An 18,832-nucleotide genomic window follows, 5' to 3' on the forward strand; every position below is an offset into this window, starting at 1 on the left:
GAACCACACTCTAGTTCCAGGCCCCACCCTGTCACCATTCTCAAACTGCAGCTATAAAACTTTTCTGAATTCGAGCTGAGGTCATGATCCGAAATTTGTTGGAGAAGTTAAAGACCCCCTGGTGCTGTAACTCAGCTAATCTCCCCCCTGTCACCAGACTGAGCCCCGCAGCGTGTCCACTTACTGAGAAAAGGCCCGGAAAAATCTCCCGCTACTGAACGAATCAATGAACGACACGTTGCGTTTATATTGCACTTTCCCAGAAGCTCCAAGTGCTTTACAGTGAAGTTGGGGGGACGACGACTCACCTCACCCACCACCAGTGTGTAGGGAATGCACGGCAGCCATTTTGTGCCAGAACGCTCACCACACATCAGCAGAGGTGGAGAGGGAGAGAGCCATTTTTAGCCAATTAAATCAGTGGATGATTAGGTCGTGGCAGGTTAAGAGAGAGCCAGGTTGGGAGTTTAGCCAGGACACCGGGGAACCCCTTAATCTTTGCGATGAGTGTCATGGGGTCTTTAATGATTTTTTAAAATGCGTTTTGTGTTTACGCAGTTTCAGCATTGTCTAAAGATGGGAGACCATTCGGCGTGACAAATATGCAGTAATACAGGACGTCAGGAAGGGGGCAAATACTTTTTCATGGCACTGTAATCTCAGGAATCCCTGAAATTCACACTGAAATATATGTGGCATTATCTTGTGCTTCCACCACAGACAGGGTCAACTCCATTATATACCATCAGTTCAGGGAATACATTTACATGCAATTAGCATTTAGCGGGAATCCATTCATTTCATTTCAGTTCATGTCCCGCACTGACTTTAACTGACCCCTGAAAAGAGACGTTCGGAAAGCACGCCGCAAAAAAAAGCCAACTGCCTCATTCCAGTCCCCCCTACCTCTCATGACTTTCCGCGTTTGACAGTAATCTGAAACCCATTTTAACATTTCATCAATTTTTCAATTTTCGCCTTGGCAGTACCCCAAAGTAAAACAGCTTATACCTGCAAACAGGACATACAGGAGGTATGAAATGAAAGGTAAGGCCGCATAAATCATTTCTGAATTGATGATTACACAGTATGGCGACTCAACCTCTCCTATCACCCCCCCCCCCCCCCCACCACCCAAGCACCTCGGCCAATGGGAGCTCAGGACTTAAAGAGGTCATTTTGCTAGCGTTTCATTCCAGCAGACTCCCATGAAAAATAGCCAATTGAAGAACACCATGCTTCCCACTGTGCACAGGAAAGAGGGCATCGCTGTGTCATGAGCTGCCTCAACAATGGCACATCACTTAAAGTACGTCTTTGAGCCCACGTCCAACGGACATGAAACCAAAAAATTTGCTCCCATCATCAGTCAAAACCCCACTTTCAGTTCAGCCAACTCCCTGCATCCCCTCCAACATCATCCAATAACACACAGCATCTTTACACAATGGGCTCAAGTATTACATTACAGGCACTGGGAACAGTTTAAAAATAAAAAATAAATAAATAATACTGAAAACATAGTGCTCATCGGAATTTGATTAAATCAACACCTCCCCCGACAGCACACCTTGTCCTTTTCCATATATAACCTGCATTGTTTCCCCAGAGAAGGTGTGAAAATTCAAACTCATCTTCACCGAACACCTTTATTTCTTACTTCTCCATATTCCAAAAGCCTTTTTTTAAAAATTTCTCTGTGAGGCAAAGCATTGACAAGCTTTGTCACCAGGACTTGAACTGGCAGCACAAAGGCCAGACGTAGCCTGTCATTGGCTCGCTACAGACTACCTTTTGTCAGTGAGAAAAACAAAAACTTTCAGATGTATGGAAAATTGTCGCTATCTGCCCAGAGTCAGCACATCTCCCAATAGCGGGAGAATAGCAAGTAAACACATTAACGATGCGTCTCCTGTGTTTACACACACATGTGCATCTTACATCTTATTCATGCATGGCTTACCAACCCCCTGCATGATTTTTTAATAATCTGGGGCCCTATGAAGACCCCTGGATTACATCATCCAGTGAGAACATAGCCGTTACCCACAATGCAGTTTGTGAAATGAGAACACGGTAAAACCGTCTATGAATGGTGCTTCACAGGAATGTATAACCCCTTCATAAGCACTACATAAACGTTAATGAATGCTTAAGTCAACAAGCACAAATAGGCACATAATCATATCTCCACTGATGAAAAAACTGACATTACCAGGACAAGTGGTTCACACTTTATGCCTATTTGCTGCCATTGGCATAAGCAGTCATAAACGGCCAATGGAAAAACTTGCACTGCTCTTATGAAGGTCATTTCAGAGAAAAGATTTACCAAAAGTTTCTCGTAAACCCATACCAACACCGTTAATTCCCTCAGCTGCCATGCGATTCAGAAACCGAAGGAGCTGGTTACCAGCCAGAGAACATCAGTAACAACGCTAGGAATTTAAGAGCACAAACCTCATGTGACAACAAACCTAAAATAAACCTATAAGTTGACGTCAATGGGCAGCGTGGAGGTGCAGTGGGTAGCACCGATGCCTGCTGGTTTTTTAGGAGACCCCCTGTGGCCAGTGAGGTCTGTGTGTGCAGCCCCCCCTCCCAATAAAATCCCGCCAACTCTACGCTGCTGCAGCTTACTGCTAAACATACTTTTTTTGTGCTGTGGAGACCAGTATATTCCAGGGCCCACAGCCTTTTTTTTCTCTACCCTCCCAGTCTCTGCACCATGGTGAGGGGGAGGGAGGGTGAGGGGGAGGGGGGGTGGGGGGGGGCTGACAGGCTGCTGGAGAGGCTAACGAGCGGCCGCTAGGCGGACGGGGGTCGCCGCTCGGTGACCCGCCGGCGGTGCGGAGCAGTCCCCCGTGCGCTCAGCGCCGTCACCCCCAATCTGCGCAGAGCCGCTAAACAGCCAGATCCCTGACGCGGCAAAATCCGCCCGGTAACGGGCCCCCGCCGCCGCCGTCGGCATGGGAACGGGCCGAGAGAAAAGCTGTGCTGAAAGGCTGTGTTTGGGTTTACAGCAGGGGTCTCCCAATTTAATCCGGGAGGGTCGCACTGTATCTGCTGTAGTTTTTTCACATTAAAAACTCACTTTAAGCAGCTGATTGGGTAAAGAGTGCATGGGGTTGTTTCCAAGGCCTAACTTGGCTGCTGATTGAAAGGAAAACACAGAAACCTGCAGACACAGCGCCCCCTCCAGGACTGGAGTTAAACCTGCAGACACAGCGCCCCCTCCAGGACTGGAGTTAAACCTGCACACACAGCGCCCCCTCCAGGACTGGAGTTAAACCTGCAGACACAGCGCCCCCTCCAGGACTGGAGTTAAACCTGCACACACAGCGCCCCCTCCAGGACTGGAGTTAAAACTGCACACACAGTGCCCCCTCCAGGACAGGAGTTAAACCTGCAGACACTGCGTGCAGGTTGGCCAATTTTTTGTCCATATAAGAGCCCCCTCCCGCATTGATATTCTCTGAGCTGCGGTCCTTTCTCTATCCGCAAGCTTGTCTGCTTTCTCTCTATTAGAATAAAGTTTTTTTTTTTTTTTTTTTTCAGACTCTGGAGGGCTGTTATACTTCTTACAGTTATACTTAGTATCTTTTAAATATTTTTATCATTTTAATGTAACAGCATTCCACCCCCTTATTGCCTTTTCTCTGGGCATCACAGTGCGTGATGGTGCCAAAAATATATGATCCCCCCTTCCCCCCCCCCCACCCCCCCAACCCCCCGATTAAAACTGCTGTGTGCATCTGGTCTGGTGCTCAGCCCCATGCATCTTTAAAGCCTCCATCAAGACCCGGCGTGATGCGATAAAAATAAATCTGCTGATTAATTAATGTCTGCGCTGGAAGACCCTGATTTTCAGCTGAAATACAGCGTAAAACAAATGTGCTGCTTCCCCCCGTAGCCAAACGTCCTCTGCTCCCGAAAAAAAGACTGATCTCTGTTTTTGTTTCCCCCCCCCTTTACATCAAATTCCATCCAACCATCTAAACCCGCTTACTCCTGCTGGAGCCTATCCCAGAATGCATTGGGAAAGAGGCAGAAATACACCCCGGACAGGCCGCCAGTCCATCGCAGGGCACACACAGCATTCACACCATTAGAGACTCCAATTAACCTTAGCTGCACATCTTTTGGGACTGCGGGAGGAAACTGGAGCACCCGGGGGAAACCCACACGGACACGGGGAGCACACACAAACGCCACCCAGAGAAGCCCTGGCCAGGATTCGAACCCAGAGCCTTCCTGCTGGGGTAAATTTTGATCCCCGTAGCGCAGAGTTTAGCGGTAAGAAACAGGACTGCAGAACGGTGAGGGCATAAAGCACAGCCAGGCTTGGCGGGATTTCAGCGGGAAGGAGGCTGAACACACAGGCCTGACTGGCCACAGGGGGTCTCATGAATGGCCCGTGTTTGATAGCCGCCATAGAGATCTAATGCCTTCCCTATTCTGTAGGGCAGCAGTAACCAACCCTGCCCCTGGAGGTCTGCCAACCTGTAGGTTTTCAGTCCAACTGTAACAAAGCACACCTCTGTGTGTGTGTGTGTGTGTGTGTGTGTCTGTGCGTGTGTGTGTGGGTGTGTTTGTGTGTGTATGAGTGTGTGTGTGTGTGTGTGTGTTTGTGTGTGTGTGAGGTGAGTGTGTGTTTAGGTGTGTGTGTGTGTCTGTGTGTGTGTGTGTATGAGTGAGTGTGTGTGTGTTTGTGTGTGTGTGTGAGGTGAGTGTGTTTGTGTGTGTGTGAGGTGAGTGTGTGTTTAGGTGTGTGTGCGTGTGTCTGTGTTTGTGTGTGTGTGATTTGGTGAGTGTGTGTGTGTGAGGTGAGTGTGTGTTTGTGTGTGTGTGTGTGTGTGTGTGTGCATGTTTTTTCTCTAATACAACAAACACTGAGTTTCTGTCACTATTATTGGTTCCTCTATGGCAATAGGACTGAGGCTAGTGTATGACCCAGATTCAGCTTTTCTGAAGGATTTCAGTTACATTTCTACAGTTCCTTTTTTTCAATTTCTTCATTCCAATTTCACCGGCCATTTTACTAACTGCTTCTCCATTCATCGACCGGTCTCTCTGAGGTCTGGGGTGAATCTTCCTGCAGTTTGTGACAATTTCCCCTCTAATTCTTTATGGTTATGAAATTTGCTGAAAACGTCTGGCAACACACTTTTTAAAAAAGAACTGCAAACACACGGAAAAAACACCAGCAATAAATACACATTTTGCTATAAAATAAATGATGCCCAACCTTTAAAATGAAGCAGTAGATACTATATTTTTTTAAGCTACTTATTATTTGATATACAGCATCACTGTCTACTTGCTTGACTCAAAGTGAGATGCGTTTCACTGAACGAAAGCACAACGTGATTAAAGTAGCAGGCTGAAACTCCTTTGGCAGACATACCATAGAGGCAAATAAAAATGATCAGCGTTTCAGCAAGGTTAGCACTGTGCACACGTGGACGCCATGGAAACCGGTCATGTGTGACTGCTATCCGACACGACGTCTATGGTGCGTCTCCCACAAGAAAGCCGAGCTAATGATGTTATATAAGGAAATAAGGGCAGTGACTCCCTCCCCGTCACTGTTCGGAGTGGGCAAAGGGTACTGCGGTCGGACCGGATCTGGCCCAGTAGTTTGCACTTTGTTGGCAATTTAAATTATATTTGAAATGGAGGAGGAAAGATTTAAACGGAATGACAGACAAGACAAACTTACTTCTTCCAGTTGCACTATTTAAAAAGGACTATAATCCAATGTTCACACCGCACCTTCAGCAGAAATCCTGCCTTTACATTATTTCCATGCTTCTAAAATTAGCGCAAGCTATGAATGTTACAGTACAATGCTTTAGTGTTATTTTATTTTATTTTTTTGTAATTTATCTATTTCAGATCTGTTCTCATCAAACAAATAACAATTAAATAGTAAACATCTTCGTCTATACAGGCGTAGCAAATTAGCATAAGCTATAAAATGTTATAGTAAAATATTGTGAATCATTGCTTTATTATTTTTTTATAATAATGCATCAATGTCAATTTTTATCTGTCTCTACCCAACAAACAAAAATGAAATATTAAACATTTTTCAACAGTAGCGTACAAGCATTGGAAATTAGCATAAACTATAAATATTACAGCATAATCCAACGTTTATAGTTTAACAATTCAATTTATGTCAATTTGTATCAGACAAACAACAAATAAACATCTTCTGCACATGTAACAGAAATTAGCATGAGCTATAAATATTTACGGCTCAATACACCCGATGATTTAAATGATTTATACATGTTTTGTACATTTGTTTTTACAATGTATCAATGTCTCTCTTTATCCGTCTCTATCCAACAAATAGCAAATGCTGGTGGATGATCTTTTTAAAGGAGAGCGGAGTGTGTTATTCTTGCAGCAGAAGCAGGAGAGGAGGCGGGGGGGGGGGGGGGGGGTCAGTAGGTGGGTAAGGGGGGGGAGTACGTTGTGGGGGGGGGGGGGGGGGAGCGCTAATCCCCGTGCCCAAACGCTAACTTGCCCCCTCTCTGTGCCAGAGAGCAGTGGGTCGACCGAAGTGGCAACACAACCCCCTCCCACCACCACCCCCCCACCCCCCAACGGGGAGCCACGTTTCTGCATGTGACATGCTCAAAAATAAAAAATAGAAAATAAAAATAAAAAATGCATAACTCCGCCAAGCGGAAGGCTGGTGGAACTCGGGGGTGGGGGGGGCTGGGGGGGTGGGGGGGGGTAGGCCACACCCACGCTCAAGCTGCGCCCCCCCCCCCCAAACCCCCCCCCATCCCATACCACCCCCCGCCCCCGCTCTCACCTCAGCTCGGCTCGGATGGGTAAAAATAGTCCAGGCTCCAGGAAAAGAAATTATTTAGACTAAGACTCAAGACTCAGGCACAGAGCAGCCCCTGCCAGACCCAGCTATAAGCAAGAGCACTGGCTGCCTGCATCCGCAATGCTGGCGAACAGGACCCAGCAAACAAACCCAGGTTCAGAGCTGAACAAAACCAAAACACTCCAGTCAAAGCTTCGTCGTACCCACAATTCCCCCCAAAAAATTACAATGAAACCTCAGGGCCGTTTAATAATTCAACAACAAATTCCACACAGAGACTACTCTCTGCAGCTGAAAGCCCACCTTCTGTAAAAGTCAGAGAAATGGTGCCGATTTCCTTTATTTCCTCTCTTATTTCTTTTAGTTCCGTTTATGACGCAAATCGACAGCCTCACAAAGCACTATTTCCCCCCCCCATTAGCTCATAGTCTACAGGAAAATGGCGGCCGTTTGTCACAGAGCTCTGGATGACGCCTTAAACAGAGATTCGGCTGGAAGCAGAGCGGGGCTGGACACTCCACTTGTGGAAAACAACTCTGGTGTGTCTCTCCCACCCTGTCAGCCAATCACAGCGTGAGCCACCATGGGTACAGCATGCTGGCGTACGCTCTCATTATGAAAATAATAATGAAAAGTAGTAATTCCGGTTCATTGTGATTATTTTTTATTACTGTATTAAGAAAAATCATAATCATTAGGATAATTATGATGATGGCTGCTATCGCTACTGCACTCCTAATTAATAATAGTAATGGTAATAATGACAATAATAATCGTCATGATCATGTTCGTATAATGAGATGTTTATACAGCAGCTTTCACTGGTTCAAGGGGAAGAGAACTTTATGGTAACCACAGCCAGCGGATGAAGCAAGGCGGCCATTTTGTTTCAGAACGCTCACCAGTCATAAGAGTTCAAGTGTGTTATGGTTATGCTGGGGGTGTTATTGGGGCATTACCAGAGGTGGGCAACCCGGCATCAAAGAGTTAAAAGACTGACCATGTATTTGCTCCACCAACATGCACTAAACCAGCTGATTACAATAATTAGTTCTCCTATCATGCTGAAGAGTTATGCTAATTAGAATCAGCTGGTTTAGTGCATGGTGGTGGAGCAAATACATGGTCAGTCTTTTAACCCTTTGAAACCGGGTTACCCACCTCTGGGCATTACACACACAGTAAAGTACAGTTCTAGTGTGTTACGGTTGGGTATATCAGTGCATTACACACACAGTAAAGTACAGTTCTAGTGTGTTACGGTTGGGTATATCAGTGCATTACACACACAGTAAAGTACAGTTCTAGTGTGTTACGGTTGGGTATATCAGTGCATTACACACACAGTAAAGTACAGTTCTAGTGTGTTACGGTTGGGTATATCAGTGCATTACACACACAGTAAAGTACAGTTCTAGTGTGTTACGGTTGGGTATATCAGTGCATTACACACACAGTAAAGTACAGTTCTAGTGTGTTACGGTTGGGTATATCAGTGCATTACACGCACAGTAAAGTACAGTTCTAGTGTGTTACGGTTGGGTATATCAGTGCATTACACGCACAGTAAAGTACATTTCTAGTGTGTTACGGTTGGGTATATCAGTGCATTACACAAACAGTAAAGTACAGTTCTAGTGTGTTACGGTTGGGTATATCAGTGCATTACACACACAGTAAAGTACAGTGCAGCTGAGAGGGATAATGTGTACTTACAGGGAAGTACATCAGCAGTGCTCCGAACAAAATGGCTTCCATGAGAATCAATCCAGACGCTCGGATTCTCTGCAAAATGAAATAAGAACCAATCAAGATGCTTGGATTCTCTGCGTGATTAAATAAGAACCAATCAAGACACTCGCAGTCAAATCTTGCAATCGAGATTTTAAAAAGTTCTGCACACAGTGCAATGAAGACATTTATGATCATAGCAGTTTGAGGTGTATAATCGCATAACGTCTGCTCGTGGATGAGTCCATCGACTCTGGTTCATCCCCGGTCGCCTCAGACAAGGCACAGCTTAGAACTACACCTCAGAGGGAGGGTATGATTAAACAGCTGAGCGTTTTTTTCCCTCCATAAACTCCACAGCCTCAGTAACACAGAAAACCAGCAGACCATGCAGGTCTCCAGGAACAGTGATGCTCTATACTCTGTACTCATCGTATTCACTGAAGAAACAGGAGCCCAGGTTTTTTGCTGTCAATTTGACCATACCATGGCCCCAATATCCATTTTAATTTCTCATTCACAATTTTTATTATTATTGTTATTGTTATCCACTATCTATATCCGCTTATCCTGGGCAGGGATGCAGGGAGTGCTGGAGCCTATCCCAGCATGCATTGGGCAAGAGGCAGGATTACACCCTGGACAGGCACAAATCTATCACAGGGCACACACACCCACACACTCACACACTCATACCTATGGGCAATTTAGAGTCTCCAGTTAGCCTACCTGCATGCCTTTGGACTGTGGGAGGAAACCGGAGTACCCGGAGGAAACCCATGCAGACACGAGGAGAACATGCAAACTCCACACAGACAGGCCCAGGCCGAGATTCAAACCCAGGACACGTCTTGTTGTGAGGCGGCTGTCCCTGAAATTCTGACCCCAGAATTTCGCCCTGTGGCATTTTCTGTCTGAATCCTGAGGTTGACTGACAGCTGCATTGGACGTGAGATTCGACCAGCTGCCTTGAATGTGAGGGTTCTAACAAGCAAGCACTGCTGCAGCAGCACTGTGTGACGCTTCAACAGCAAAGGCCATCATCCCAGCACTAATACTGATCTCCAGCTCACCGGGAGCAGTGATCTCAAACTGCAACCCTGAAGGGCCCACAAGCCTCTGCTGGTTTCCTGTGTATCTCAGCACTTAAGTTCTCCATTTAAGTCCTTCGGTCGGGTTAAAGCTTCCGCAAAAACCCTGTTTCCCCGGCCTATAAATGGACGACTGCTCTTGAAAAAGAAACCAGGTCAAAACCTAGTATATGGGCTGGACTTAACGCATGTGATCCGGGCGACCAATGATGTAACTTCATAACTCGGCCGACCAATGGTGTAACTTCATAACTCGGGCGACCAATGGTGTGACTTCATAACTCGGCCGACCAATGGTGTAACTTCATAACTCGGCCGACCAATGGTGTAACTTCATCACTCAGTCACTCAGTCACAGACATTCGCGTTTGTAGGGCTGGCCCCGCTGTTGCGGTCCAGCCAAAAAGAAATAAAGAAGGAAACTACAGGACCGCTCACCTTGTTTCTGCGGAAGTGGTAGGCCACCAGCATGCTGACCAGGTCTCCCAGCATGCACAGGGCCTGGAAGGAGATGACGGCCAATCGCAGCGAGTCGTCGGGCTGGGCGTGGCAGGGCGTGTCGTCGCGGCAGTAGGCGCACCCCTCCCGGCAGGGCAGGCACTTGGCCGGCCCCTCCGTCACCCCCCCGCGATGGCGAGCCCCGTTCTTCTCCGTCCCTGTGGACGGGGGGGGGGGGGAGGGGGGCAAAACACAGACAGGAACTCAGAGTTTTAAATGGGAGCTCTGGGCTACGGGACTTTGGGTTCAGCTTTTCCTGTGCTAAGCTCCACAGCTGCGGGGGGGGGAGGGGAGGGGAGGGGAGGGCTATGGGCGGGGGGACAGAAAGTTTTCTTGTCTACTGCAGCACTTCCCCAAATTCTGCTGCCGGCCCAGGACCCACTTAACGAGCGGGCCCGTTTGTGGGCCGCCCCTCCTTAAACGGACCGGCTCAGCCTGCGCAATCTTCCTGGAGTCTGCCGCCGTACGGCAACGGGGTGCGTGAAACAGACAGGAAGTGATGTCGTAAATCACCTCAGACTCTCCCTCCGCTCGCTAATGGGTCCCAGTGCACAGTTTTCAGGAGCCACCGGGCTGTTATCAGCTGTGCTTGGTGTCTGCTTTTATTTTATTTGGGGCATTTGTACAGCGCTTCCTTGCAATGCGGTCACCCTGACGGTGCCTGGTTCTTTTACTCTGGTCAGGTTAGGCCTCTGTCTGCTTTCCTTGACAACTGCACGCGTTCTCGTACTGAATAATTCCACAACGCGCAGCGATCTCCGCTGATTTCCCTGGCATTTCACAGCTGATTAAATTATGGTTTTTTTTTTTCTTTATTGAAATGAAAGCTGGAGCTCGAGATAAATTTTTCCCCCTTATGGCTGATGTAGTGAACAATCTTCAATACGTAATTAAATTTACAGCTATTACAGTAACTTCGTTATTTAATGATATTAGGCATTCTTAAGAACCAGACCCATCCATCCCCATTGTGAAAGGACAGTCAGTGATCGTTGTGTTCTGTACAGGGGGGTCTGTAACAACAGACGCCTGCAAAAAAAACAGAACCAGAGAAACATGGCCTACATTTCACATAACACTGAAACAGAGGGAAATTAAGTACGTTTGGCCACACTTCCCCATAAAAGGCATCAACACTTTGTTTCATAGCATATTATCCATTTATCACAAGCTTATTGCATAGCACATTATCCACTTATTACAAGCTTATTTCAGAGCATATTATCAATTTATTACATGCTTATTTCATAACATATTATCCACTTATTACACGCTTACTAACTCTCTGCAGGCAACTTTTAAAAGCAATGTCATGTGATTCTGAGAACAATTGACTACATTTACCACAGTGCACAGGCTCAATCCTACACGGTTTAGGACTCAATCCGGAACAACGATTTGGGAAATTGATGCTCCGCTATTATCTTACGTTAAATATTCTACACTAAAATGGAAAGTGGAAAAAGTGAGATCAAATTATGACAAATCTGCTGCTTGTCCCATTGTGCTGAATGAGAGAATATCGCCCAAACCTGCCCAAAGCTCTCAAATGACTAATCTCAGAACTCTCAGTGTTTTACATTATGACATCACAGAGCAACTCTTGTCACTCATTTTGATTGACGTACAACCAGCAGCCAGCAATAAGCACGCAAGATTCACTGCGAGAGATCAAGCTTTAATTGCAAAACTCTCCTTTTCAATCTTGCCAAAGAGAACTACTTCTAGTCGGGATTTAAAACTTTTTTTTTTTTTTTTTTTTTTTTTAAATTGCCAGCAGGGAGAACAAAGTTTGTTTGCAATCCCTGCCTCGCTGCGGGCACAGAGACGGAATCAGAAACGGGGCGGAGGCTGTTTTGGCTCGGCGTTAATCTCTGAACTTTTTTGTGCTTAAACGTGCACTTATAATGCAGAAATGATGCATCGCGCCGAGCGAGCGAATAATGCCTCCCGCACCCTATTAGCAGAGGCGAGAGGGCGAGGATTGATGCGCACATTTTAATGCGAATTCTAATAGCGCTTTTATGCAAATCGCGCGTCTCCCCAACAACTGCTTCATTAAGAAACAGAGAGGAGCAAACGTGCGACTCGCAGCCTATTCCAGGAGGGCATTCTCTCTCCGTCTTTAATGTGGATACGGGCGAGGAGGGCATTCTCTCTCCGTCTTTAATGTGGATACGGGCGAGGAGGGCATTCTCTCTCCGTCTTTAATGTGGATACGGGCGAGGAGGGCATTCTCTCTCCGTCTTTAATGTGGATACGGGCGAGACTGCGGGCCAGAAGGACAAAGCATGTACAACACGGCACAGTGCGTTAAAGCCCCTGGCACAGTGCGTTAAAGCCCCTGGCACAGTGCGTTAAAGCCCCTGGCACAGTGCGTTAAGGCCCCTGGGACTGCTCAGAGAAAAATAATAATAAAGACCATTTCTCTGTGAAAGGTGAGTTTTTTTTTTTTTTTGGGGTCTGATGACTCCAGTCTCAATCACATCTCAAGTTAAACGAAGGGGCGGTGGTGGTGGGGTGGAGGGGTGGTGGTGGTGGGTGGTGGGGGGGAGGGGTTAAAAATAACACCGCTCCTGACAAGCTCTGGGGAGAACCGAAATGTGATGTTCCACGCGTCAGGTTATCCACGTCAACGTCACGGGACCAATCACACAGTTCCGCCCCTAAACAGCACAGTCTCGTTTGAGGGAAGAACCGTAATCTGTGAAAGACTTGGGAATTTAGGAGAAAACAGCTCGGCAAGCCGCTCTTCCTCGGGCTACGACTTGCAGGTCGTTACATTTCGGAAAGGGAGCGGTGTCACCCTGGAGGCAGCACGGAGATTCCAAACCAGGGTAGAATACATGGGAGGGGGTAGTGTTCAAAAAAAAAAATCTGAAAAAGTTTTTGTGGCAGAGGAGGAGGAATTAGAGGGGATTTAGTGCAACGATGGGCTCTGGTAAATAATCTGTGTCCCAAACCACTGATCTGGGATCAGCCTAGACTCTCCCGATACTGAAAGCTGACCACAGAAGGAAGTGGCCGGCGCTGATCCAGGAGCAACGCTGCTTCGGGACAGGAAGCAGAAAGCCATCGTGTCCAATTAGCCGGGACTGTCCTGCAATACCAGCCAAAAAAAAAAAAAAAAATGGTATTATAAACAGCCGATTTAGCCAACGTGCTAAATAAACGGCATTAAAGTGTGAGAAATGGCCGGAGGAAAGCTCTCCCCAGTCGCCGCTCCGCTCAGCCAGCGCTGGATTGGATAAAAAAAAACAAGCGTTGTGTCCGCTCCAGTTAGCACACTCCGTTACCCACAATGCCCGGAGTGGAAACGCTTCTGCAAACACGAGATAAACTCAAGGGGTCTGGCAAACCTGCTTCTGGAGGCTTACAGGGTCCGCCGGTGTCCTGCTGTAACCTAGCATTTAATTGACCAATTAAAGCAGTTTATTACACAAGTTAACTCGCATCACCTCACATATGTTTGGATTGTTTTTTTTTTTGGATCTGTTGTTGTTTTCAAGGCGGAAACAAAAACCCAGCAGCACCCTGTGGCTCCCCAGAACCTCTCCAGAGTCACAGACGCCCGGAGATAACTGGACCAGACATCCAAAAGACACAGGGAACAGCCTGTCCTTACAGGCACTGAACATAATAAACACATATTCACATAAAACATATTACAAAGGCACTGGAAATATATTACAATATATTCTACTCCATATATTGTGAACAGTTACACACTGCTGTGAAACGTATAAAGAATTATATTTTTGAATAAGCCTGCATATTCATAATGTATTGAGGGTAATCTGTCCATTAGGGTGGCGTGTGTGCGGATTAATGATATGGCCATATAGAAAAATGATATATTTTATATACTGCTATAAATAGAAATATGATGTCATGAAATTAATAAAATGATTATGTGCAATGATTATGATTACACATTCGCTCCAGATGTCTCAATGCTTCGACTTACAGGCCAGGCAGCCTTCCTCTCAGTTCCATACAGGAGATTCAAAAATAAAAAATGACAGAAAAAAAGCAGAAAAACTCCTAAAATGTCCCGTTTCCCGTGAGGATGCACTGAAGCAACACCCTCCGGGATTCAGTGGTCTGCGGTTCCCCACCGGAGAGCAGAAACAGAATATTTCTGAATCTCTCTCTTTCTCTCTCTCTCCCTCTCTCTCCGTCTCCCTCTCTGTCTCCGTCTCTCTCCATCTCTATCTCTCCTTCTATCTCTCTCTCTCTCTCTCCCTCTCTCTCCCTCTCTCTCTCTCTCCTGTCTGTAATCACATCACTCTCCTCACCGTGTAAGAGAGCGTGTTCTCTTCAGTGTGCACAAAGGTGTCACCTGCTTTTCGTAGGCCAGGGTAGGGGTGGGGGTGGGGGTGGGGGCAGGCAGGGGAGGGGTCGGGTGAGGGGGCTAGCCTCCCAAGGAACAAAAAAAAACCCAGCCAAGAGGGGACAGAACTTCTCAAACTCTAAATGCACTTCTAAAAATCAAAATGCACCGTTAAAACGTTTAAATGCACTGCCACACAAATCTAAACATGCCACTACACATTTTAATTCACTGGTACAAATGTATCCTACAAATCTAAACAGATGGCTACAAACCCAAATGCATGGTACAAATGCAAATACACTGCTAAAAAGCCTACACACGCTGCTACAAATCCAAACCCATGTCTACAAATGTTCACAAGTCTAAATACTGGACAGGAGTTCATCCTAATTCTGGGTAGCGGGTGGAATTATTTTCATTATTACAAACATTATTTCAAAGCAAATGAAAGATGGCATCAAAGGGCACCAAGTTATTCACTTGTAAAAATGTACAAGTTTATCAGTTTTACCTCCTTAAATGACCCCAGAGAGTCCTAGCGAATGTGCCAAGTACCGCCATCGCAAAAGACCGCTTTTGACCGGACTGGCAAACCCAGGCGGAACGCGCGGAGAACTCCGAGTGACATCGCTGCATCACTCCCAAACGCCCGACTAAAACTAACGGGACAATCAGGAGGAATAAATCACAAAAAAAATCATGCGTCGGTAACGACACGGGGCGGGGCGGGGGGTGCGACACGCGGCTCCCCGTCCGGCCGAAAAAGGATAATTAGCTCGGTCTGTGTCTCCGTGGAGACGGCTCTTCAGCCTTCGCGTTCGTTAACTTCGTTAACCTCGTTAGCGCAGATGTGCGATTGGTGGAGAGACGGGAGAGAGACGGGGCCCCCGTTATAGTTAATTACCCGCTTTAAACCCGCCGGACCGAGACGCCCCAGACTCCTCAGCGGCCGCTAAACGGGATACCTCTTCTCCGTTGCCATGGCATTTCCTTTTTACGTGCCGCGTTAATTGAGCAACGAAAGATAAAGCGCCGCCCCGCAGATTCTACGGACTCTCGTTAAGATAACTCAGCTCTCCGTGTTCCCAACGTTTAAAGTTTTATCGACGAAGCCGACACATTCTTATTTGACGCAGCGTTTGAAAAATAGCTCGGGGGTTTGAGCAGACCGGTCGCCCGGGCTCAGGCTTGGAGGAGACAAATGCACTGTCACGGGTGGTCACGGAAGCTATTTGTATATTCTGCAAAATCCGATACTGTATTCATGCTGCAGCACTGATGCGGTCGGATACTAACCAAATTGTTTTGTGCTGTTTTTGTTGTGCTAAATCAGATTTACCTACAGGGTCCAAGTTAAACTATGCAGTCGTTCCCTGCACTTGGAACTGTACTTCCCTCTAGGGTTTTCAACACGCTTGTTCCTGGTTATGGTTATACACTTTATTGTACGTCGCTCTGGATAAGAGCATCTGCCAAATGCCTGTAATGTAATGTAATGTAATAATTGGTCTCGGAAATAATATCCCCCGATGTATAAAGTTAGTACATTTTTATTTCATATCAGAAAAATACAATAATTAAGTTTTATATGAAAATGATCAGATATATTTCTGGGGAGGAACAGAATTCTTAGTAGGCGGGTCCCTTCCTACCCTATAAGCCCCGCCCATAGCAACGAGTCCAGCCGTATAAGCCCCGCCCATAGTGACAGGTAAAGCCATATATGCCCCGCCCACATCGACAGGTCCAGCCCTATAAGCCCCGCCCACAGCGACAGGTCCAGCCCTATAAACCCTGCCCACAGCGACAGGTCCAGCCCTATAAGCCATAGCGACGGGTCAGTCGTGTGAGGGGGGGGGGAAAGGTTTTTGGTGAAACTTACTTTTGAAGCCGTTGACAGCCACCCTGCTGGGATGGTAGAATCCTTGCTTGCATTGACACTTGTATTTGTCCAACACGAACCCGTGGCCCAGAACAGGCTGGCACTGGCAAAGACAGAACACAAGCAGGTGAACAGCATTCAGACAACAGCTGAGAAACATCCTTAGCATTACATTACAGGCATTTAGCAGACGCTCTTACCCAGAGCAACTTACACAACTCTTACAATAGGATTTACATTGCATCCATTTATACAGCTGGATATATATTGAAGCAATGCAGGTTAAGTACCTGTATTAAGATTACAACGGCAGTGTCCTACCCAGGAATCGAACCTGTGGCTTTTAGGTTACAAGACCAGTTCCTTGACCATTATACTTACGACTTACACAACTTTTTTTTATTGTTGTTCCTAAAGAAACACTGAATGAGACAAAACTGAAGGCATCACACTGACAGATCTGGGTTGGGTTCAGAAAACAATCTGTTCAATTTTCATCACTTCTGTGTATGAGACAGGAGCTGGGTAAGACTAACAGAAACTATACAGGAATTCACTCCCTGAATCTTTCCATGCAGCGAGCACCAATATGCATGTACAAAAAAGCTACTAGTGCATCTGGACTACTTATACTTCACGAAAAAGCTACTACTGCATCCCGAATACTTATACTTCCCTCCAAATTTACATTTCTTGTACCCATTCATGACCTTGGAGTTATTTCTCTCAAATGACTGACTTTTGTATTAAGAGAAAATGTACTCCAGACTTCATTCCGAGTTCCATACACACACACACACACACACACACACACATATATATATATATATATATATATATACGAACATAATCAGTCAGCTCTTGATACGGTCAAGTAGACATTATAAATCACGGGTATCAATAGTAACGATGCGCACATCCCATCAAAGACCAGAATGCAGAGCAAAGAAGTGTCGTGCGTCTTAAGGGATAAAAAAGCAATCTCTGCTCGCAATTCTCCTCTTGTTATTCACCGAGATTTGATTTGATATGCTGTATCCACAAAATTCAATTATCTGTCTGCATTTCATTTGAGGCGACGCACAGACCCCGTTAATTAACCCTCCACCAGGGTGTCCGGCGGTAAGCGGGCGGTTATATCAGATCCAATTCGTACACAAATTAAACGCCATCTATTTGTACAAATGAAAGGGGGCGCGCTAATTCCATTTCAAGGGTAATGCGGTTCGGTTTTCCAATCATCCACGTCGCGAATGAAGAGTAAATATCGGAAACACGCTCCACGAAATCCCCCTTAGCGAGGCTCAGGCAAGGCTAACGCAGGACGGTTCTAGAATGTTGATGATGATGAACATTCCGCTGCGACTCGAATTTGGCCGTGAGATAATCCGTTATGTCCCCCCAGGTCTCAGGATGAATTTTATTGTTCCAATTGGGCTCTGTCAACATCATTACAAAAAAAAAAAAAAACGTTCCAGGCATGTTTCATAAAAACTTTCTGTAACCTTGCAGGTGGCATATCACTAAGTCATGAAAAGAACAACATCATGGAGGATGCATATCAGTAAGATGTTTTAAATGGGTTGCTTTAATGGTTTTAAAAATATATATTTATTTCAGTTTTTGGTGTATGTCTTCAATTGGCCCAGGCAGTTTTGTGTGTGGTAAAGGATATTTAATGATGAGCTTCACAAATATCTGGAATCAGGAGAAACCACCTCACATCACTAGTGCTGCGAAGATATCACTCCAGGCATTATGTGTGTGTATATTACCCGATTCTTTAAAAAAAAAAAAGACATTTAATCTTATTTTTGGATGATGTGGAACTATGATGCAAGCAAACCGAGAGAGCTGTGACCAGCTAAAAGAAATGCCACAGCTTCCTACATCAGCAGCACCACACGTGGAGAGAGCAGTAAATTACTGCGAGACATCGCAGCAAGAACAAACGCAGAAGACAGGAAAATGGCTTGTCGCTCGTTCAATTCCACTTTGCGAGGGGAAAAAAGTGACAAATTAGCCATCGTGTCACTTTCAACCAACTACAACCCAGGTCTACTGAAAATGTGGCCAAACAAGATGTCTGCAGAAACAAGATGTCAGCCCACCCAATTTACCGTCCCTTTCCAACCTCTCTCTGTTTCAACTCCTTGTCCGTATATTTAGGGGCTCGAATAAAGAACTTTAAGCTGTTTATGTGGATGGAACTCACTTCTGGTACGTAGCCGGATATTACTGGAACATCAACATCAACAGTTTGAAAGCGGCTAGGCTGATGCTAATAAACGCAACAGCACCGGAAGTGTACTAGGCTGCCCGTTGGACAGGCTGGCCCAATCTAACCAGGGTTCTCCGGGCCTGAGAATGACGAGCTGGCCCTGCTTTTGGAAGTGAGAAGGAAAGAAGTACCAGCACGCTATAAAAAAAACTTATTTTTATGT

General features: G+C 46.1%; 1 protein-coding gene across 1 annotated transcript in view; it reads right to left on the reverse strand.

Moving 5' to 3' along the window:
* Window positions 1-18,832, reverse strand: part of LOC118233005 (probable G-protein coupled receptor 158) — a 69,804-nt gene that overhangs the window by 20,194 nt on the left and 30,778 nt on the right. Inside the window, exons 3-5 of the mRNA XM_035428293.1 lie at window positions 16,389-16,491; window positions 10,111-10,328; window positions 8,567-8,635 (exon numbers count right to left, since the gene is read on the reverse strand). Coding sequence (XP_035284184.1) covers window positions 8,567-8,635; window positions 10,111-10,328; window positions 16,389-16,491 — 390 coding nt within the window. The remainder of the gene's footprint in view (window positions 1-8,566; window positions 8,636-10,110; window positions 10,329-16,388; window positions 16,492-18,832) is intronic.

The sequence above is a fragment of the Anguilla anguilla genome, chromosome 8 (assembly GCF_013347855.1).
Source record: "Anguilla anguilla isolate fAngAng1 chromosome 8, fAngAng1.pri, whole genome shotgun sequence".
Classification (NCBI taxonomy): Eukaryota; Metazoa; Chordata; class Actinopteri; order Anguilliformes; family Anguillidae; genus Anguilla; species Anguilla anguilla.